The following is a 20,499-nucleotide window of genomic DNA, read 5'->3' as shown; positions in this document are numbered from 1 at the left end:
CTTCACACAGGATGCTGAGGCCCAGGGAATCGGGAGCCGGCCAGCAAGACTGCCCAGAGCCTGGCACTGCAGCCCCGTTTATTGCACTGCTTTGCCGCTCACAGGGGAAGCACGTCCCCCGAAGTCCCCCTCCCAGCCCTGGTGGGATCTCATCCCTGGGCAATCTACCAGCCCGCCTTGCCTGCCTGAGCACTTGCTCAGTAGCCTGCAGGCTCCCCGCCTTTCCTGGAGTCTGAGGCAGCTGCCCAGCCATCTGGTGTGCGGACAATGGCCTGGACCACGGCAATGAAGGTGGAAGTGACCTGGGTGTGGTGGCGCCGGGTCTTCAGGGCTGCAGCCACTGCCTGGGGACAGGAAGGGACACAGGACCTCAGCCAGGCCCAAGACACCATCCGAACCACACGTGTGCGGTCATGAGCTTCACAGACCCAGATGGTGCCACTTCCAGCCACGTGGCCAGGAAGAGCAAGCTGGGGGCGGCTGGGCCTCCTATGTCTCATAGGAGCAGGTGGCCTGGTTCTCATGGCCCGGGGGCTCAAGATGGCCCAGACAGTGGGTGTGAAGGTCACCTGCTACAGGCAGAGGTCACCATTGTCCCCTCCATGATGACTCAGGAGACCCAGGCCTCCACTCTAGGATACCGGGTGGCCCTCCTGTGACTCGGTTCCCCCACCCCCACCCCACCTGGTCCACGTCTTTCTCCAGCGTCGTGGTGTTGGGTAAAAGTTGGTTGTGCAGCCGGGGCTCCTCCACCGCCCGCTTCACGTCATAGCCGAACCACAGGCTGTAGATGATGGCCTGGGGGTGTGGGGATGTGTCAGCGTGGCCCAAGGGCAAGGGGTCGGGGGACAGGGGTGGCACGTACCAGTGCAGTGGACGTGGTGATCTGCGTGCCCCCAGAGGCACCCACCACCATTCGGACCCGGCCGTCCTGACCCACAATGATGGCTGGGCACATGGACGAGAGTGGCTGTTTCCCTGCCGGCAGGAGGGAGGGAGGGAGGGGACAGAGGTGCTGGTCAGCCACCCGCTGGAACACCAGCCCCCTCCTCGCCCAAGCCCCCCCACCACACCTGGCATGATGAAGTTGGCGGGTGAGGGCGGCACTCCAAACTGGTTGATGATGTTAGGGGAGCTGAAGTCGTCCATCTCGTCGTTGAAGAGGATCCCACTGACCCGTGACCGCACCTTGGAACCGAAGCTGCCGACCGGCTAGGTGAGACCGCTGTGCCTGGCCCCGCCCGCCTCGTCCCTCCTGTCCCCACGTGGCAGCCCCTGGCCCACCCAGGCCACCCAGCAGCCCTACTAGAGGTTGATGGTGCTGGTGGCCGACACGGCGCTGCCATCCTCCGAGACCACGGACAGGTGGGCGGTGCCCCCGTCGTCCGGTGTGTAGAACTCAGGCTCGTAGTAGGAGGTTGGGTGAGTGGTGTTGTCGGAGATCCGGGCCCGGAGCTGGGCGGCAAAGAACTCGGAGCTCATGTTGCGGACCACCTGCCGAGACCCCAGAGCCGGCCTGAGGAGGTGGGGGAGGCGGGGAGGGGGTACAGGCTTGTGCGAGCAGCTCTCAGGAAGCCCCCGACCCTGGCTCTGACCACAACCCTCCTGCACCCTAAGCGTCACGTGGACCATCTGACCCCCTCTCTCCAGCCTCTGTCTCTGCTGCAGTCCAGCAGCTCTCAGTGTCTGTCCGTCCTCTGAGCCCCTACTCTCACCACATTTTTCATGCATGCATTCATTCACTCATGGAGCTTGTAACTTCATGCCTAGAACTGGGGGATGAGCAGGGAACAGACAGGCAGGTCTCCACCCTCACAGCAGGAAGACAAAGGCAGACAGGGATGTGATGGAAAGGACAAGCCAGGTGAGAGGGGTGGAGAGGGACGGGGTGGGGGTAGAGTGGTCAGGGAGGGCTTCTCGGAGGAGGTGACATCTGAAGAGCCACCTCAAATGAGGCCTGAATGGTAATGCAAAGGCTCTGAGGCAGGCCTGTGAGTGACAGGCAGACAGTGAATGGGGTTAGGGAGAGAGGAGGTTGAAGATGCAGGCAGGGACTGATCCCTTAGGTCTTTACAGGCCCCATAAGGACTTTGGCATTTGCTCTAGGCCACCTGGGCTTGGGGCAGAGGAGTGAACAGCTGATAGGTGTTTTCACAGATCCCTCTGGCAGCCGTGGGGGGTGGAACCCAAGTTGGGGGGGCTACGGACATCACAGGTGAGAGATGATGTCTCAGCAGGTGGTAGAGAGGAATGCCCCAAAGTTTTCGGTCCAGAGTGGCCCTGACTGGAAAGAGGGACACTACAGGAGGGGCAGCTGTGGGGACAGCTGGGAGCTTGATTTGGGACACCTGCTCGTTGGACCCTGGAAAGCCTGTCTCAGGTGGGTGACGCGCCACACCTGATGTGTGAGTTCACGGGCAGGGCTGGACTGAGGCATAAGCATGGGCTCATCAGCTTGAAGCCGCAGGCCCGGACGGGCAGACAAAGAAGAGATGACAGACAGAGATGGGAGAAGATGCAGGAGCCAGTGAGGAAAGTTCCTGGAGGCCGAGCAGAATAAATGCCTCGGGAGACTTCCAGCAACACCCGTGGATTAAGTGACTAACCCAAGGGGAAAACTTTCAGCCTGAACCTACTTCCAAGGATTCAGAAAGTCGAATCCAGGGAGTGAGACATCCTGCAAGACAACTGCCCCGGGTCTTAAAATCAACAAGACAGCCAAGGGGGTCCACGGAGGGCAAAAGCCTGGAGAGACAGAACCGCTGGTGCCGGTGGGAGCCTGACGGGCCCTGGACCCGCAAACATGGACAGGACCCTTGGGGAAAGCCCGACCCAGGCGTCCAATAAGTCATGTCTTGTGTACAAGTCCTTGCTCTCGGGAGACGCAACTGAAGGTGGGATCTCTGTGACACATTGTCCACTGACTCAGGAGGAAACGGGTTTATCAAGGGAAAGATGGCTGAGACAGGCAGAGAGGAAGGAATGAGCCAAAATGTCTACTACTTCACAAAACAGAAAGTTGAGGAGGAGGAGCTGGTGAACTGGGTGAGATGCTGCTGGGAGTGGCCCAAAGGGGACGCTGGGGCTGGACTCACAGGGGTGGAGTCAGGAGGGAGGGCAGGATAGGAGGGGCTCCAGAGAGGATGGAGTCGGCCAAGTTTGCTCCAAGGAGGGCAGAGGGACAGGCAGCAGCTGGAGGGTTGTGGAATCCCAAGAGAACGTCTATCTTAGGATGACCCACAAGAAAGGGCAGACTGGGAACCCAAGAGACAGCGCAGCCTTCCAGGAAGGGTGCGCTGAGTCAGCAAGTGGACGAGCAGGAGGCCGACCTCAGCCGGGAGGGAGGGCAGTGGGGGCCGCGATGCAGGCTTCCCCCTGCCCCTCCCTAGGGACACCAGGTCACTAGGGGGTGGGGGTGCAAAATCGTCTCTGGGAAAGAAAAGAGACCCAGGAGGGCAGCTGTGGGAGGTCACAGGTCAGTGTGAGGGGGTCTGCAGGTCTACCTTGGAATGAGGAGCCACAAGTAGGCAATGACATAATGGGGATGAAGCCGGAGCACCCGGCAGGTGAGTAGTGGGGCAGTGCTGGGCCTGGAACTAGAAAGTTAGCTCCTGGGTGTGACCAGGGAGCAGGTGGCCAGGGTCTCTGCCCACTTGAAACGCTGGTCCTCCATGTCAAATCCATCCTTCTCACTTCCCCTGAGGGTTAGGACACTCCTGTGGGTTCCTCACAGTCACCACTGACCACTCCAGAACCTTTCAGGCTGATGGCAAAGCACCTGCAAAGGTCCTGAGGTTGGAGTGTGAAGGAGGTGGGCAGTAATTACTTACTGACAAGTCTGTTTCCCCCAGTGCTCCCCACCCTGTGAGCTCCGTGGGTCAGAGGCCGGAACTCAGGGTCACCAGTCCATCTCAGCACAAAGTAGGCCCAAGGCCAAAGTCAGTGTCGGAAATGGATTTGTAAAGCCTGAGTAAGGCTGGGGTGGCCCCAGGGAGCCCTCCTGGCCCATTGCAGGCCAGTCTCTGCCCCTTACCTCAGTCATGTTGACAAACTTGGGGTCCCCAAGCAGGGTCCTCTTGGCATAGGCAAATCGGAAGGCCTCCACGATGCGGTGATAGGTCAGGCCCTTCTGCTCAGGGGTCTTCACACTCTCCCGGGAGAAGTTATACCCTGATTGGGCAGAACCGGGAAAGGGTCAGCAGCCCCAGGATCCCCGGGACATCCCAGCCGAGGCAGGACAACTGAGTGCTAGTGGGGGCGGGGGTGCTGGGAGGGTGGTTGACACCTCCCTGAGCCGCTTGGCCCACCTTGAGATGGCAAGTGTTTAATAACCAAGATCAATGGCCACTTTGTAGGGATAGAAGGAAGCAAGGGTCCCTGGGCCTGGGCCTCACACATCCAGCCACAGGGCCACCCGGTCCACGCGGTCACAGATGAACACTTAGATTTACCAGACGTGCCCTCTGGACCAAGCTGTCCAGCCGTGAACTCTGGCATTGGGAGCTGACCGGGGCCCCAAGCCCTCGCATGGCTGTCCCCACCCTGCGGCTCCTGCAGGCCACAGAGGGCAGCTCACCTTTGAGGATGTTGAGGATGAGGGCCAGCACGGGCCCGCTGAGCGGGGCGCTGGGCACATAGAGCTGAGCGTCTCCGAGGCTGACACTGAGCGGGTGCTCGATCAGCTCGGCCTGGTAGTTGCTCAGGTCCTCGGCCGTCACGATGCCCCCTGCAACAGGACAGCCCTCAGGGGTGACACAGGGATGGGGCACACTATCGGGGGGGCTGTCGAGCTGGGTGCTCTGTCCACCCCTTGGTCCTCCCTGATGGTGCTCCCACCCCACGGCCAGGCCCAGGCCAGTGCCCTTCACCTGCTTGCCCTGTTGGCCCCGGGGTCCCACTACTCTCCTCTTGACGGCCAGATAGTCTTCTTCAAGTGGGAAATATCTCCTCCCATCTCCCCCCTGCTTAGGCCCCTCCTCCTACGACTAATGTGTGGGTGGAAGGAAGCTCTTAATTCTCCAGGGAAATAGCTCCAGACAGATGAAGTCTTTACAGGCCAATTTCTGGCGTCAGTGGTAAAGGTTGTTGTCTAATGCCCCTCCTCCATGACACAATGATAAAAATAACCTGAAGAAGCCACAGCTCAGGGAGAGGCAGTGTGGGGCTCCTGAATCCATCACAACTTGCCCACAAGGTCCCAACTGCAGGATGCTGCATGCAGCCCCTCCCACGCCTCTCTCACCAAGCCCACTCTTATCCCCCGTGACCCTCCTGGAGAATTAAAACCCCTTCTCTCAGGGCCCTAGACTATTTTCTCTGCCTACAAACTCTAACCTCATCTGCCATCCAGGTGCCACCTCCTCCAGGAACCTCTCCGGTATTCATACTTTAGAGCTTTCCCCAATCCTGGCTCCTGCTTACACCTGCATTTATTTACCCATTGGGGCTTTCTCTCCTAGATTGCAGGGTCTCTTAGCCTTGAGCTAACCAGGAGCTGTGGATCCATGTGGCTTGACACTGACTGCAGACCCATTGTGACCATCCTCTGCCAGGCACTCCCCGAGGGCCCAGTGCCCAGGCCAGGTAGGACCTAAGGACCCAGGTCTCTGGGCCCTGGCTCAGGGTTCCTGCTGTGGAGTTCCTCGCCCCAGGCTCCTGAGGTCACCCGCTCACCGGCCTCCTGGATATCCTTGACAATCTGGGCTGTGAGGCTCCCGTTGTAGAAAGCCTGGGCACCCTCCAAGGCCAGCGTCTCGTACGTGTCGGCCAGCCGAGGCATGGTCACTCGGTCCCCCTCCCGCAGCACTTTCCCGTCCCGGCAGAACACCTCGCTGGGGCAGAGGGGGCTCCCGTGAGGCAGGCAGGTAGGGCTGACTCAGCCAGCCACCCCACCCATCTTCCGAGGAGAATCAAGAACATGGAGCCCCTGTCTGCAGGTGGGTGGCCCCAGCACTCAGGGCTTGTCCTCCAGTGTCCAGTCCAGGCCTCCTAGAGTCCCCTGCCTGTTGGGATCCCTGGGCCAGGACCCCACCACCAGGCTCAGAATGGGCAGGGATTTGGTCTCCTAGACCCCGCCCCTCTATCAGTCCGGATTCCTGAAACTGCACTGTCACCTGCCACGCCCCCTGCAGGGACTACAGACGTACCACAGGGCAGGCCGCCCCTCAATGGCTGCCCGGCTTCTCTCCAGGGCTGCTGCCAAGGCCTTCCCCACAGGGAAGCCCTGGCGGGCCAGCTGGATACTGGGCTGGAACAGGCGAGCCCAGGGCAGCCGCCCGTGCCGCTGGTGTGCCAGCTCATAGCCGCGGATCTCGCCGGGAACCGCCACCGACAGCCCCCCTGTGGAAGGAGAGGGACACGGTTAGTGGGTCCACACAGGGGATACCCCCAGCACATCCCCAGATGAGACTTGTGAGGCTCAGGAAGGAAATGGATTTTTGAGGTCGTGCCTGGACTGGGCAGGCAGGAGAGCCAATGGGCCAGGGATGCCTGATGAGGGCACAGGAGGGAGAGGCGGCGGCTCGCCTGCTGGGTTCTGCTGTCCATCCTAGACTTCTCTCTCTGCGGGTGCCACCGTGTCTGAAACCCTGTGTCAGGCTCACAGCTGCGCAGCAAGAGTATAATTAACCAGGACCCCTACCATCTCTCCAGCTGAGCCTCCCAGACCACGAAGCCTCTCTTGTGACTCAAGGGTTCCACCGGAGCCCACCAAAGTCCCCAGCGGAAGCCCAGGCCATCCCCAAGGCTGGGCTGGCTCCCATGGCAAGGCCCCTGCTCTTCCGTTGTCCCAACTGGGACCTGAGCCCAAACCCTTGCCCTGCCTGTCTCTGGGTCTGTTTCCCCTTCTCCCCTGTCCTAGCAGTGTCTTTTGAGGAGCCCATGATTCCACTGGAAACAGATCCCTGGACCCAGGCTCCCCACTGGGCCCGCTGCCCCGACTGGGCCCTAAAGCCGGACACTGACCCAGAAAGTTTCAGCCACAGCCCCTGCTCCCAGGCGCCCTCCTGCTTTCACCCCTGAGATGACTGGGGCTATCTCGGTCACCCCCAGGCGTGGTGGCCGCAGCTCCAGAGCTGCCTCTCCCGCCCTGAAGTTGGGCACGAGTCTCCAACAGCCTTGCATCTCAGAAGGTTTGACACGTGGCTCACAAAGCCCCCCATCTTAAATAAACCCTGCCCTGCCCTCCAGCCAATCAGGGGGTCAGGGGGTGTGGCCAGGCCGCCCAAGATGGCTGTCCTCCTGTTCTGTACATCCCCCGATTTAGTCAGCCCCGGCTTCACCCACATCCTATTCCCTCTTAATCACAGAGATGTACTTGCCCCAAACCAAGCTAGTGATTGTTTTAATCTTTAGATTAGAATATCTCCACTCTGACAGCTTATCAGCGGGGTGTGTTCCTCTGCTGGTTCCCTGGTAAGCAACCTGAAATTAGTAACTGGTAACCTCCCTACCCACACCCTCCACCCTACAAAGACTACTGCCAGGTCCTGCCCGTCTGCTGCACAGGATGGGTGTGGCTCCAGGATCTCGCTTCAGGCATGTAAGACCTCCTGTCCATTAAACTAGGGGTGTCTCTCTGTCACTGACTCTGGGCTCTTTCTTCGGTCTGGAGGGTGGCCAGGTCCAGGGCTTGCAGGCCTGCGGGGTGCAGCCCAACACAGGCTCTCATGCCACCCCTCACCAAGGTCACCAGCGACCCCCACACTCTCCTCTGTCTGCACTAACTCTGGGGGCCCTCCCCCACATCACGCTCAGGTTCCATTACCTGCTGACAACTCCCAAAGTCACTCTCTGGCCTGCTCCCCTCCTGGCCAGACCTGAGGATGCACCTGCCCACTTGAAAAAGGCATCTCAAACCTAACACGCCAGACCCCGACTCCTGACTGTCGCCCAGTCCCACCTCCCTGCAGCCTAGCAGTCTCTGTTAGGGTCACCCTATGCCTCCAGGCATAGACCCAAGCTCATCTGGGACTCTTGGCAAGCACATCACACCCAACCCGACAGCAAGTCCCTCCAAGTGTGCCAGCACCAGCCACCAACCCCACCCTCAGCTCTCCCTGGTTATCACTATGACCTCCTGACAGGTCACCTGATGGACAGATAGCTTGGCCCCCTTTTTGCAGCAGCCGGAGGAGTCCTGTTGGATGAAGGCCAGATTCACCCAAGTCCCCTGGGTCTTCACAATGACCCATGAGGTCGGACAGGACCTGGACCGTCCCGCCTGACCCTGTGTCCTCCCACCCCCTCCTTCCCAACACATGCACGGCTGCCCCACCCAGGCCCAGCCTCTGGGTCTCTGCTCAGATGTCCTGACCCGGGCGCCTGCTGAAACCACATGCCCTCTGCCTCCCGGGCACACCCACGTCCAGTTATCTTTCCTGCTCCACCTGGAATGTCTGATTTCATCTGTTGGGGAACAGCCCCTGATGCCTCAACAAGTCCGAGTTAGAGATGTGATTTCCAAGCACCCAAAGATGCTAAGTCTGTAAGATTCCAGCAGTCTCTCACTCTGAAGGATTTCCTTTCTACATATTGCGAGTTTCCTGATGGGTAAAAATTTAGACTCCATATATGCTGGAGAGGATTCCGAAGCGGCAGCCTTCAGGGCCCCACCCAGGGGGCAGAGTCCACAGTGGGGATCAGACTCAGGACGGCCCTTGCTCCCCGCCCCTCCTCCCCTCCAACCTCATCCCGCAATCCACTGGGGTCCTTGCGGCGGCGCCCTCTGGTGGCCACTGGTTTCCCTCGGCTACGTGAGCAGTTGGGGCCTCTGGCTTCAACGCAGGTTGGCGAAAAAAAGACTCTGCCCCCTACTCCAGAGAGCTCTCCCCACAAATGAATGAATGGCTTGGATGCCTGTTAAAAACCCAGGGTTTACACAGCCTGGGCTCAAGCCCAGCTTTACCACCATCTGGCTGTGTGATCTTGGTCATGACCTCTCTGGGCCTTGGCATCCCCACCTGTAAAATGGACATCGACACCATGCTCCCCCTGCCAAGCACACAGGGAGGATTCAAGGGGCTCATCGACGAACAGAGCTGAGCTGAGTGCTGGCCTGGGGCCCCCAGTGTGTGCAAGCTGTTGTAATAGTCATCATCTTGTGCCCATGCTGGCACCAGGTGCCCTGGAGGGACCTGAGCAGAAACAACAGAAGCTCCACCCACTGTGATTATGGGCTTGACCATTTATTATGGAGGGTGTGTGGGCCAGGAGGGGTGGGGGAGCATCAGCAACTGTGAGAGCCATTCCCAGCCCCAGACTGGGGTTGAGGGGTGATGCTCAAGCCTTCCCAGCAACTCGTCTCAGCCCCGCGCCCACACCCAAGCCTGCACCCCACTGCATCCGCCTCACCTTCCTCTGACTGCTCTGAGCTGTTGAACATGCTGGCAAAGGCCAGCCGAGGGGCCACCTCACGGGCATTGATGACCTCAGCTTTTCCTGGAAGGAGAAGCACGTGGGCAGGTGGGACCAACACCAGCCCCTCACCCCACCCGGGTGCACCCCGTGGCCACCCAGCTGTGCGTCCGCAGCCCACGTCCAGCCTGAGGCAGACAGCCCCGCCATGCGCCTCCTGCCTGGCACTCACGCGTCGTGCTGTTGTAGATGGTGAGGAACAGGCCACCCCCGATGCCCATGCTGTGGGCGTTCAGGAGCCCCACGCACAGCAGGGCCGCGATGGCAGCGTCCACCGCCGAGCCGCCGTCCCGCAGCGCGTCCCTGCCGGCCGCACGTACCGGGGAGTGAGAGCCCGTGAGCTCCTCAGCCTGAGATGCACACCCCGCCACCCACCTCCCCACCGCCTGGCCACCCCGCCCCAGGGAGAGCAATCCATCGTCTGGTGTGCTTTAATGTAATTCCAAAACCAACGGGCTTCATACGTTCTGCTTCTTCAAGCAGATGTACGTGACTTTCATAATTGGAAAAAAATGGAAAATTGTTACTTTTTATTAATTTTTTTCTGTTTAAGTCTTTAAATAGGAACTGATCTGTGTATATATGAGATAGGGGTCTAAAAAAAGCATAAAGAAACAGAGTTTACCTGCAGAGACAGACACCCTTGAACTGAGAAGAGGGTTCAAATGGACACTGGGAGACCCACACCCTGCTCTCGGGGCTGGTGTCCCCTTCTCCCCTGACCAGAGGTGCTAAGAAGGCCCAAGGACAGGACAGGCAGCTCCACACACACTAAACATCCTTCATCCAGGCAGCCCGTTTACCAGGGGGGAAGCAGTCCCAGAAGGGTGAGGGTCTTTCCCAGGTCCACTTACAGTGGCTAAACCCCAGGGCCTGTGTCCCCACGCCCTGCTCCACTCACCTCCCGATCTCCGAGCAGCGCTGGGCATCCGCGGCCACAGCCGCCCTGGGGTACACGTGGTTGTGTGGCTTGGAGGCCGAGGGCAGCCAGAGGCAGAGGCCGATGACAAGGAGCACTAGGGCCGCGGCCAGCAGGGCCAGCAGCACATACCGCTTCTTCATGGCTCTGTGGGCATGGGGGCAGGGGAGTCGAAGGTCAGGGGACCACTGCCGGCCTGGCCTTGGCACACCCCGACCCCCATCCCACCAGGCACAGCCCAAAGTCAGGCCTTAGAAATACCTCCCTGTGTCTCTCTCCAGGCCCCAGGCCTTTTTTCAGGCTACTCCCTCTGCTGGAAGTTCCTGGCCCCATCTCTGCCCCCCAAATCCTCCTGCTTATCCTCAGGAACCCCACCTCCAGCAGGGATCCCTCCTGGGAGCCCCCAGATCTCACTTCTGGGGAGGAGCCCCTGCTTCTGCAGGGCCTTGTCTGTTTCCTCACAGTGGCAAAGGTGTCCTGCAGGAGGGACCTTCCTGGCCTGACTCTTCCCCGGCACCGTCCTGGGGTCCCCAGAGTAGCCAGCCACAGAATGTAGGGTTCAGCTTCCATCCTGTGCTCCAAGGGGACACCCACAGTCTCCTCCTAAAATCATCAGATCAGCCACTGCGGGACCAGGGCCTACCTTCCTCAGCGGATGGCAGCCCTGAGCCTCCCAGGGAGGTAGGTGGTCACAAAAGATGGGTTTGGCTGAAACGGCTGGAGGAATAACTGGGGTCTCCCTTGTGCACTGCAGGAGCCTGTGGCCACAGAATCTGCTCCAGGGAGACTCCTGGACCACGCAGAAGGCTTGTCTTCCTGAAAAGGGAGAGGGTGTTCCTGGAGCAGGCTGGGCCCAGCCCTCCCCAGGAACTATGTGAGGTGTCGCTGCCTCCGGAGGAGCTCTGGAGTCAAGGGGAGGCTGTTAGCACAGAGCAGGGCAGGGAGCTGTCACGTGACCAAGGGGGTGAAGCCCAGTGTGCCAGCCGAGGGGATGGAGCCCGCAGGCACGGGGGCCAGACTGCCCATCTCATCTGTGTGGGGTCTTGGGTAAGTCACTGACCATCTGTCCAGGGAATGACAGAGGGGCCCACTGGGGCGTGTTGTGAAGGTTAAGTAGGTTGGAAACTATCAAGTGTTAGGTGAGCGTCAGCGATGCTGGGGGTGCCTGGTGGCCTGTTGCGGCAGACGGGAGCTGGCCAGCCTCTGGCTTACCGTTTATTTCCCTGTTGACTGCCTGCCAGGCTGTGCAGGGAGGGATGGTAGTGACCTGTGGGGTCCCCATGGCAATGGCAGCAGGCGAAGGGTGCGACCCCAAACGGGAAGGAGAGGTGTGGTGACAGAGGCAGGCAGGGGGTTCCCCTCTCCTAGACTCAGTTCCCTCCAAAGGACTGGTGTCTGCTGAGAGCCCCGGGCTGGGGCCCCTCTGGTTCATCCTGTCCCTATTCAGAGGGTGTGAACTCCAGGGCCAGACATGGTATCCCAGGGATGGTCTAAGGATGGAATCCCACCCCCACGTGCACGGTAGGGCTTTCTCCTCCCCGGGCTCAGGGGTCACACAGCAGACCACCACCCCACACCCCCAGCAGGGCCCAGCCTTCCTCTCCACCTTGACGACTTGACCGAACCTCGACACCACCATTTCTAGCTCCTCCCTGCCCTCCTTCCCGCTGGCTTTGCCTGCCCTTCAGTCCTCCAACAAACAGCCAGAGAGCTCTCTCCAAAATGCCAACCAGGCCCTGCCCCTGCCACTGCCCCAGGACGGTCCATGCCCTCTGCCCTCTGTCCTCTGCCAGGCTTAACAGTCCTCAGGGCGCACCCTGGGCCCTGGCAGGGAGGCTGGGTCAGGGTTAAGGCTCCTGATGGAGGCAGCCGTGCTGGGAGGGCTGGGCCGCAACCTGTGTCCAGGCGCTGAGCTTCCCCATCACAGGCAGCGGGGTTGGGGGGCAGGACAGGGGCCAGTGCCCTCCTCCCTGGCACAGGCAAAGCCCCACCCACCAAGGAGGCCCCCCAGTCCTCCCTGTCCACTGGGTCAGGCCACACTGGGCACCTTGGGGGCCTGCCTTCATTTCCCCCCCGGGCTTGGGACCATCAGCTGAGAAGCCCTCTCAGGCCCTCCTCTCTCCCCTCAGGTCCCTGGGGTGAGCCAGCCAAGACCTCCTGAGGTCCAAGCTCCAGCCTCCCCTGTTCATCCATCTGTCTGTCCATCCTTCCACCCAAGGGCCCAATGGCCTCCCGAAAGGGTAGGGGGTACCCAGCAAGGCTCAGACTGCCAGGGAGCAGGAAGAGGGGTGGGCCTCACTGACCACATCCCCATCTCACTGGGCAGGGCAATAGGGAGGCCAGGCCCAGCCTGACACCCTCAGCCCGGCGGAAGACACCCTGCAGGGGACTGTGCTTCCGTTCCCACCCCCACCCCCACATTTTTCTCAAAGAGGCCTGGCTATCACCCAAATCGGTGTCAGGAAGGGAAACAGCTAAACTGCTCCTCGTGACCCTGGTGGGCTTACCTGAGGCCTGGAGGGAGTGGAGGGCCCAAGAGAGCTTCTGTTCCTTGGAAGACAGCTCTGGGCTGGGTCACTGGCCAGGGAGGAAGAGGCAGATTCGTCTCCCTGAGAAAGTCGCAGCCACAGTGCGGGCCAGGGCCCCCCCACTCCTGGGAGCTGCCCAGAGCCACGCCTGCGGCCCCTGCAGAGCTCCTCAGGGGGCCTCGGAACTGGGACTGGGATCTGAAGGGGACCCCTCCGAGGAGCGGAAGAGACAGGAAAGGAGAAGGAGAGGCCAGAGCAGCTCCCAGGCTCACCTGGTCCCGGAGGGGCAACTAGCAGCCCCGGAGGGGCAGCTGACAGCCTCAGAACAGGGTGGAGAGTGGGCGGCCCTCAAAGAGCGGCCTAGCCTGGCAGGCAGGACGGCCGGAGGCTGCCGGCATGTCACAGCAGCAAGGAGTGCAGGGACTCAGTCTATCACCAGGTGACTTTAAGTTCATGCAGCCCTGGGAGGGCCCTGGAGGTGGGAGGTACTGTCATCAGTGACCTGTAGGGTCCCCTTGGCAGTGGCAGCAGGCCAAGGGTGTGGCCCCAATGGGATGGAAAGAGGTGGTAACAGACGCTGGAGTCCCCACCCCCCAGATTCAGTGCCCTCCAAAGGGCAGGTGTCCATGGGCAAGCCCCTCAGTGAGCCCCAGGCTGGGTCCCCCACTGGCTCATCCTGTCTTTGTTCAGAGCATCTGAACTCCAGAGCCAGACACGGTGTCCAAGAGATGGTTCCTGAGGTCGTGCAGCAGAGGTTCCACCAGCACCAGACCAGAACCTGGACCGGTAGCTGGACGGCAAGGGTACCTCTCTGGAGCAAGGCCTAGGGCCTCACGTCCAGAAGATTCCACCTATCCAGGCCCAAGAAACCACCTGAAAAGCCTCGAAAGGCGGGGCCCAGAGAGGGCCAGAGCAGGTCCAAGGTCACACAGCCCACCAGTGAACACCCAGCCACCCCGTGCCTGCCCTAAGTTGCTGCACATCCCTGATTAGCCCACCACCAAGGTCCTGAGTCAGGAGTAGCTGCAGACCCAGCCCAGGGGAACTTGGACACTGCCCTCCATTGCCCCTTTGCCTTTATCTGCCAAGGACAAGGCTCAGCCACTTCCTGAGTCACGCCTCCCTACCCCACTCCCCAGCTAGCTGCGTCCAGGAGCTAGGAGTTCAGGAGCCCCCGAAGCCCCCACCTGTAACATCTAGTCCACAAGGACCACGCAAGGCTGCACCATCTGATAGATGGAAGGAGACGGAGAGGCTGACCAGACACTGCTGCACGCCCTGGTCACGTGGCCGGAACCGGCCCTATCCCCTCACCCACTGCCCTTGAGCATGCATAGCACAGAACCCACCAAATGCACAGCCGTGAAATCCCCAACCAGGATGGCCCCAGGATGAGGGGGCCATGACACTTCTTTCCCTGGACCCCCCTGCAGCCCAGGGTGACTGAGAAGACGGACAAGGAGGAGGCAAGGACCAAGGCTCAGGACCTGTCCCTGAGGGTTGGGCACCAGCCAGAAACATCAGGGGATTTAGCCCCGCCTAAGTGGCTCCACTGGACAGCAGTCAGCTGGGAGGGGTCAGTAGTGGAGCGCCACAGGGTTCTGTCCCCAGCCTGAGCCTGCCCAGTAGTTTTTTTCCCCTGCCTGGGGTGGCCTGAGACAGGGCAGTCTCGGCAGCAGCAGGAAGGTAGCAAGAAGGTCTGGGTGGGCAGAGGATGGCCCAGACTCCACAGGTGACCCTAACAGGACAACTCTGGGCTGGGGTGAGGTGGAGTACAGAGCGCTGCTGGCCACGGGGCTCAGGGGAAGTCCAGGAGCAGCTGCAGGTTCCAGGAAGGGGAGACAAGAGGGAAGGCGTTTCAGAGGCTGTGTCAACAAAGGCAAGATGTACGAACAAAGAAAGCAACTCCCTCACATGTCAAGTGGTTACATTCTGTCCGAGTCAGCTCCCCACCCCCACAGGCAGAGAGGGGACCTGGCAGCAGTGGGTCTGGGCTGACAGTCTCCTCCAGACCCCATTGCTCCCCTCCCAGGCACACAGAGTGGTGAGTTCTCCATCCCCAGGAATATGCAAATCTCACCCACACAGATGACTCTGCCATCAGCACCATCCCCTCCAAACACACACACCCCCATCCCCGGGCTGAATCTAGGCTGAGCTAGCAGGTTCCAGGACACAGCAGAGAGGTGAGCATGAGGAAATGGGACAGAGCAGACAGCCCGAGGTTTCTCTGTTACTCCTCCAACCCTAGAGCCACGGGGGTGAACCCAGGCACAGCCCTAAGCCCACTCGCAGGCAGCAAAGTGAGGCTTCAGTAGAAGATCCTCGGCCAAGGTCAGCTGGCCCTGGAAGCACATGGACCGGCAGGCGGACCCACGACCGCCCCCACCCCTTTGTCTTCCCTCCCACTGCCCGGCCACGGTGAGGAGTCATGTCTTCCAGGGACGAGAACACAGCTCCGGGCAGGAAGCTTACAGTGAGCCAGGCCTGGAGTTGAGGTCTGTCTCTCTGTGCCCACCCTCATGCAAATTCTTATTCTCAATAAGAAAAAGGCTTCTGCCCCCAAACTTAATAACCACAACCAGTCAGAAACCTGTGGAAATAGCTATACATGCCCGTGATGACCACAAGGTGGTGGGCGCCCCCTGGAGTTGTGCAATCACACCTTGCACCACTGGCCTGCCCCACCCCTACCACAGCCACAAACCCGAGCCCAAGATGGGCAGGTGTGGCCTGAGGACACGGCACCTCAGCTCCCCTATCACCGCTCTGGCTCCATTGCAGACCTGGACCCCCCCAGTGACCACCCCTTCCCCACCCCAGGTTGTCAAAGCTTTCTGGGCCTCAGTTTCTCTTAATCCAAAAGTCCACTTCCTGGCCCTCCTCCACTCACTGCACAACTGTGGCAGAGTCAGACAAAGCCTGGTCAGGCAGACTCAGACCCACTTACCGGATGAGAAACAGAGGCTCCCAGCTCAGGCCCGGTCTAAGGCTCTGCCTTTCTGTGCGACAGCTCTGCAGGGTCAGACCACATGAGCCCCGCCCCCATCACCCTGAAGGGCAGCTCACTCCCATTACACAGATGCAGAAACCAAGGCTCAGAGAGGAAGAGGGGCTCCTCCAGGGCACCACCAGGACATAAGAGAGCTGGGGCTGGAACCCAGGTCTCCAGACACCCCCAGGAGGCCCTCCCCACACCTACGCTGTCCAGCAGCACAGAGAGGGTGAGCCGCGCTTTGAGGTCACACAGCCCTGGAGTGCAACCTGTACTGCCCCATCTCACCTGGCTGCAGGGTTGGTCCTGTTGTACTCCTGCTCGGAGCCGAGTCCCCAGTGCCCAGCTCCTCCCCTCCCTCCCCCTGCTGGCCTGGGTGGGGGGAGGCTTTAAAGGCACAGGAACCTTTCCAGGTGGGAAGAGGACTGGCTCCTTGTCCTGTCCCTGGGGCTGTGTGACCCAGGCCAGCAGCTGGCCTCTTGGAGTCCAGGGGGGTCCCAAACCCTGCATAACAGACCTGAGCTTTGAGGGTCTCAGTGGGGCTGAATGAGGCTGGGTTTTAGGGTTCCCTGGGAGGAGGTAGGCTCCCAGCCATGTAGGATACGAAGAGAGGGGTCCCACAGCACTGGGGCACAACCAGACGCCTGCACCAGCAGGGGCGGGAGTGTGAGCATCTGGGTCCTACCAGGCCTGAAATTTCCCTACATCTCTGGGTTAGGGGATGCTCCCTCCCCCACCCTCAGAGCTTCAGATGTCCAGAGGCCGCCACTCTAAGCACCCTGGTCACCAGGGCTGAAGGCAGTCACATGATCTGGGGGAGTCTTTCCTTGTCCCCTAACTTTCTGGGATCAGGAGCAGGCAGGCTGACAGAGGACATGGGGCAGCTGGGGCAGAAGATGGGGCCGTCTGCTCATGTCCCCACCTATCCCAGCCCATTGGGATGGGGTGGGTGCCCCCACAGACCCGGGCCTGCAGGTGCCTCTGAGGTCCTCATGGTGCCTGCTGCCTGCCAGAACCACACCACTAGCCTGGCCCTGGCTTACATGTCCTCATCCATCATTCGTTCATTCACTCTCCCATCTGCTCCTGGCCCACTCAGATTTTTCCCTCAAGGAGCTCCCAGCCAGCCCAGGAGGAGGAGGGGCCCAGGACCAGGAGGGAGGGGCGGACACCATGGGGATCAGGGGGTGGGAGTCCAGGCTGGCTGGACTGGGGAGGCCAGCCAGGCGGAGGGAAATGTTTGAGCCCACAAGCCAGGCCCTGAGGGCATCTCCAGAGCAGTGAGGGTACAAGGGAGACCTGGACCTCCCTGACCATTCCTGAGCCTTGAGGCATCAGAACTGGAAAAGGAAGTGGTTGAGCTCAGACCCTGAAGGCCAGGCCAACGTGTCTGGACTTTGAGAGCCTGGTGAATGTGTCACTGGGCTGGGTAACCCATTAACCCTGGCTCACTCATTAAGATGGTGGGTGACCATCAGCTCCTCAGCCATTCCGGGAGCCGGGCAGAGGGCAGGGGCTATGGGAAGAAGGGAATGTTGATGGGGACGCTGGTTGCCAGCCTGCTGAGTTGGGTTCTCTATGTTCTTGTTCCTGGAGGAGATTCCTTGGGCCAGGCTGGCCTCCAGCCAGGGGCAGCTGCCAAGGCAGCATGGGGGCCCCATGCCACCACCCCAATGCCTTTCATCTCATCACCCGTGCCGGGCTGGAACCAGCAGCCTAAAGCCTCAGGGGGCCTTGGCCAGACAAGAGGCTCAGGCCCTTGTCTAGTGGACAGGGAGGCAGGCATCTGGCCCATCCCCTGCTCTGAGAAATGGGTCCACAGTGGCCTCCAAGGCCCTTCCTGCTCTAACAGGCTGCAGTCTGCCCCATCTCTGTGCCTGGAAAAACAAGGCATTGGTGGGGCAAGCAGGGTGCTCCTCGCATAGGAAACCACAGCCTAAGAGGGAAAAGAACATGCCCAAAGCTATGAGGCAGGACAGCAACCCAGGGAACCCAGAAGACCCTGCAAACCACTTCCTGCCAGCACTGCCTCACCCCGCTGTCAGATCTTGGGCCATGGCTGGTAAACATGCAACACCCCAAACGCAGTGGTGAGCCTCCCTGTGAGTGAGGCAGGCAGGTGGGTCCAGACCCCCATCCTCTACAACCGCCAGGCAGGATCTTGGGGCTCTGCTGGGAGGCAGGAAACCTAAGATCATCCAGGCAGTTTATGTCCCCTGGTACGTGCATGAAGGAGACATTTGGAAAAGCTGGCTGAACAAAAGTTCATCTTAATCAACTTTAGGGTCATAGAATCTCAGATGTTTGGCCTCTGATCTCCCGTCTCCAGCACCCCAGGAAGGCAGGGGTAAGGGTAATTAAAAGAGCTGTTGGGTGCCTGGCGCCAAGTCTGTCCCTCTCGGGTGACCAGCTCAGCGGTCACAAGTGCCCCACTCCTGGCCGCCCTGTCCTCCCTGCCCATGGTTCCCTGCACAGGTAGCATTTATCACATCACCTAGTAATTATCTGCCGTGTCTGGGAGCTGCAGGGGCAGGTGGGGGCTGAAGGCTGAGTCTTGCCCACACCCCAGCCCCCACCACCGCCCCAGGCTTCGTCTCTAGGGATGTCGATATACTGCCTCAATGGCCCTCTCTTTGGGGGGAGGGGGGCTGCAATGCCCCAGCTCACCTGTCCACAGCCCCCGGCCCCCACCCCCCGACCCTGCACAGGACTAATGGACATGTGGTTTCACGGACGCCAAAACTGCCCCACACTTTCCATGAATGCCCTGCTCGGCCAGCCTGGGCTTCTTGAGGCCCTGCCGCCTCCCTCTTTCTCAGCATCTCCTTGGCCTCCTCCTTCAGCTCTTCACGCTGGACTGTTGCTCTCTCCCTGGGTCCTGCTGAAACATTCTGTTGGCTGATGTTTCAGACGCCTCGGGTCAACTCACAAGCCTGGGCTTGAGGGAGGCAGCTACCCTCCCCAGACCTCCACCTGCCATGTCAGCCACAGCCCGCACCGTCCAGCGGCTTTCGCCTCTGCAACCCCTCCTGCCCAGCGCCCCCGACCCCCAGCCCCCCACCGCCACTCCCCTCACCTGGCAACTCCTCAGGGTCCCCAGCCCCTCCATTTCCCTACTGCAGCCCCAGTGCTAGAGCACGTCCCTCCCCCACTGAAAAACCCTTCAAAGGTGCGTGTACCCTCCAGATAGATTCCTGTCAGCTGGGGCCCCACCTCTTCCTCCACGCGGTTCACCCGTTGCCCTGCCCCAGGGACTTCAAGCTAGCACTCTGCCATCAGATCCCAACCTCAACGCACTGCCTCCTCTTGGAAGCCCTCCTATGCCTCCTGGTCAGATGTCTTCCTGCAGTGCCCCAGAACCCCCGTCACAGCTCCCTACCTCTGCTGTTACTTTGACCTCCTGTGCCTTTATCTCTGAAGTATCCTCAGGGCTCAGTGATCATCACTAAATGGAAGCTAGATGGCTGTCAGCTGGATTTGGTATGAAGCCAGGGAAGATTTATTAGAGCTCACACACGTCCAACACCGATGTGTGCTGGATGCCTCCCTTGATGCATCTAATCCCACAGCATCTTTGCCAGATGGACATTTTATTTTCCTCGTTTTATAGATGAAGAAACAGTTTGGCAGAAACTACCGTGAGCACGGCCCTGCCAACGCCTTGATGTCAGACATGCAGCCACCAGAACTTGGAGAGAACGAATTTCTGTCATTTTAAGCCACCAAGTTTGTGGTAATTTGTTATGACCACCAGAGAAAGCTAATACAGCTACCTCCTTTGCCCAAGTTTGTAAACCCAAAAGGGGGCAGGTTCTGGGGGATTTGAACCCGAAGCCTGAGCCGGACCTGTGACCCCGACGGTGCTTCCCAGCCTAGCAGAAGGCTCACAACCTGTCCCTTAGAGCCAGCTCCAGGGGAAACTGTCTCTATAGCATGTCTGTCTGATTCCTTCCTCCTGGTGAGTTCTGAAACCATCCTGTGTCCTTCTTTGCAGAGCCTTAGTGGCACCTGGCTACTTGCTGAGGTACCATCAGTCCTGGGCTGGCCTTTCTCCTCCTGGGCTTGGACTAGCCCGCTAAGTGGGTAGACAAGAGACCCAAAGGTGGGACAGGTCCAGTGCAGCCCTGGCCATAGCCTTCCACCTTGCCTGCTGGGTCATCTGGACTTTGGTTCCCTGTCATCCCAGCTGGGCCACCAGCTGTCAGTGCTACTTGTCTCCTGGTGGGCCCCACTTGGGGCCCAGGATGCCCCTAGCAGGGCCTGGGGTCCGGCGGTATCCCTCTCCCTTGACTCTGGCTCCCCAGAGACTCCCTGGTTGTCCGCCCAGGGGTGGCAGGGTTGCCCCCGAGAGACAGGGTGCCAGCTCCTAAACCCCCACTTCAGACCTGAGGGCTGAGAGGGCAACATCACAGCAACCCCCCCCAACTCCACGGGGTCTCCACTAGCACAGCTCTGCTGCCCAGGGCAACTCCAGGGAGGGGGCCAGCAGCCTTCAGTTAAGCACACAGGGAGGCTAGCTAGTGAGGGGGAACAGTGCTCCCACTCCCAAGGGCACAGCTCTGTATCTGGGGCCTCCTGCCCCAATCAGGTTAGGCCAGAAAGAGTCAAGCTAGCCACCCCCACCCCCTCAGGAGGCTGAGGGA

The 20,499-nt window shown here is 60.3% G+C and overlaps 1 protein-coding gene across 2 annotated transcripts; it reads right to left on the bottom strand.

The window, feature by feature from the left end:
* Nucleotides 1-20: 20 nt before the first annotated feature.
* Nucleotides 21-16,138, bottom strand: GGT1 (gamma-glutamyltransferase 1). Of its 2 annotated transcripts, XM_010955441.3 has the most exons (16): nucleotides 15,812-16,138; nucleotides 13,134-13,333; nucleotides 12,841-12,910; nucleotides 10,977-11,149; nucleotides 10,316-10,480; nucleotides 9,587-9,717; nucleotides 9,352-9,438; nucleotides 6,147-6,339; nucleotides 5,674-5,831; nucleotides 4,577-4,726; nucleotides 4,034-4,170; nucleotides 1,307-1,494; nucleotides 1,074-1,201; nucleotides 866-978; nucleotides 685-798; nucleotides 21-344 (listed from the first exon to the last, which is right to left on the bottom strand). In XM_010955441.3, the coding sequence occupies exons 5-16, from the start codon at nucleotides 10,474-10,476 to the stop codon at nucleotides 198-200; spliced, it is 1,707 nt and encodes a 568-aa protein (XP_010953743.2). In that variant the 5' UTR covers nucleotides 10,477-10,480; nucleotides 10,977-11,149; nucleotides 12,841-12,910; nucleotides 13,134-13,333; nucleotides 15,812-16,138; the 3' UTR covers nucleotides 21-197. The 2 variants fall into 2 exon arrangements, with proteins under 2 accessions (XP_010953743.2, XP_045372983.2); XM_045517027.2 differs by lacking the exon at nucleotides 685-798.
* Between the last annotated feature and the right edge of the window lie 4,361 nt (nucleotides 16,139-20,499).

This window comes from Camelus bactrianus, chromosome 32 (assembly GCF_048773025.1).
Source record: "Camelus bactrianus isolate YW-2024 breed Bactrian camel chromosome 32, ASM4877302v1, whole genome shotgun sequence".
Classification (NCBI taxonomy): domain Eukaryota; kingdom Metazoa; phylum Chordata; class Mammalia; order Artiodactyla; family Camelidae; genus Camelus; species Camelus bactrianus.
This window is presented reverse-complemented; position numbering and strand designations above follow the sequence as displayed.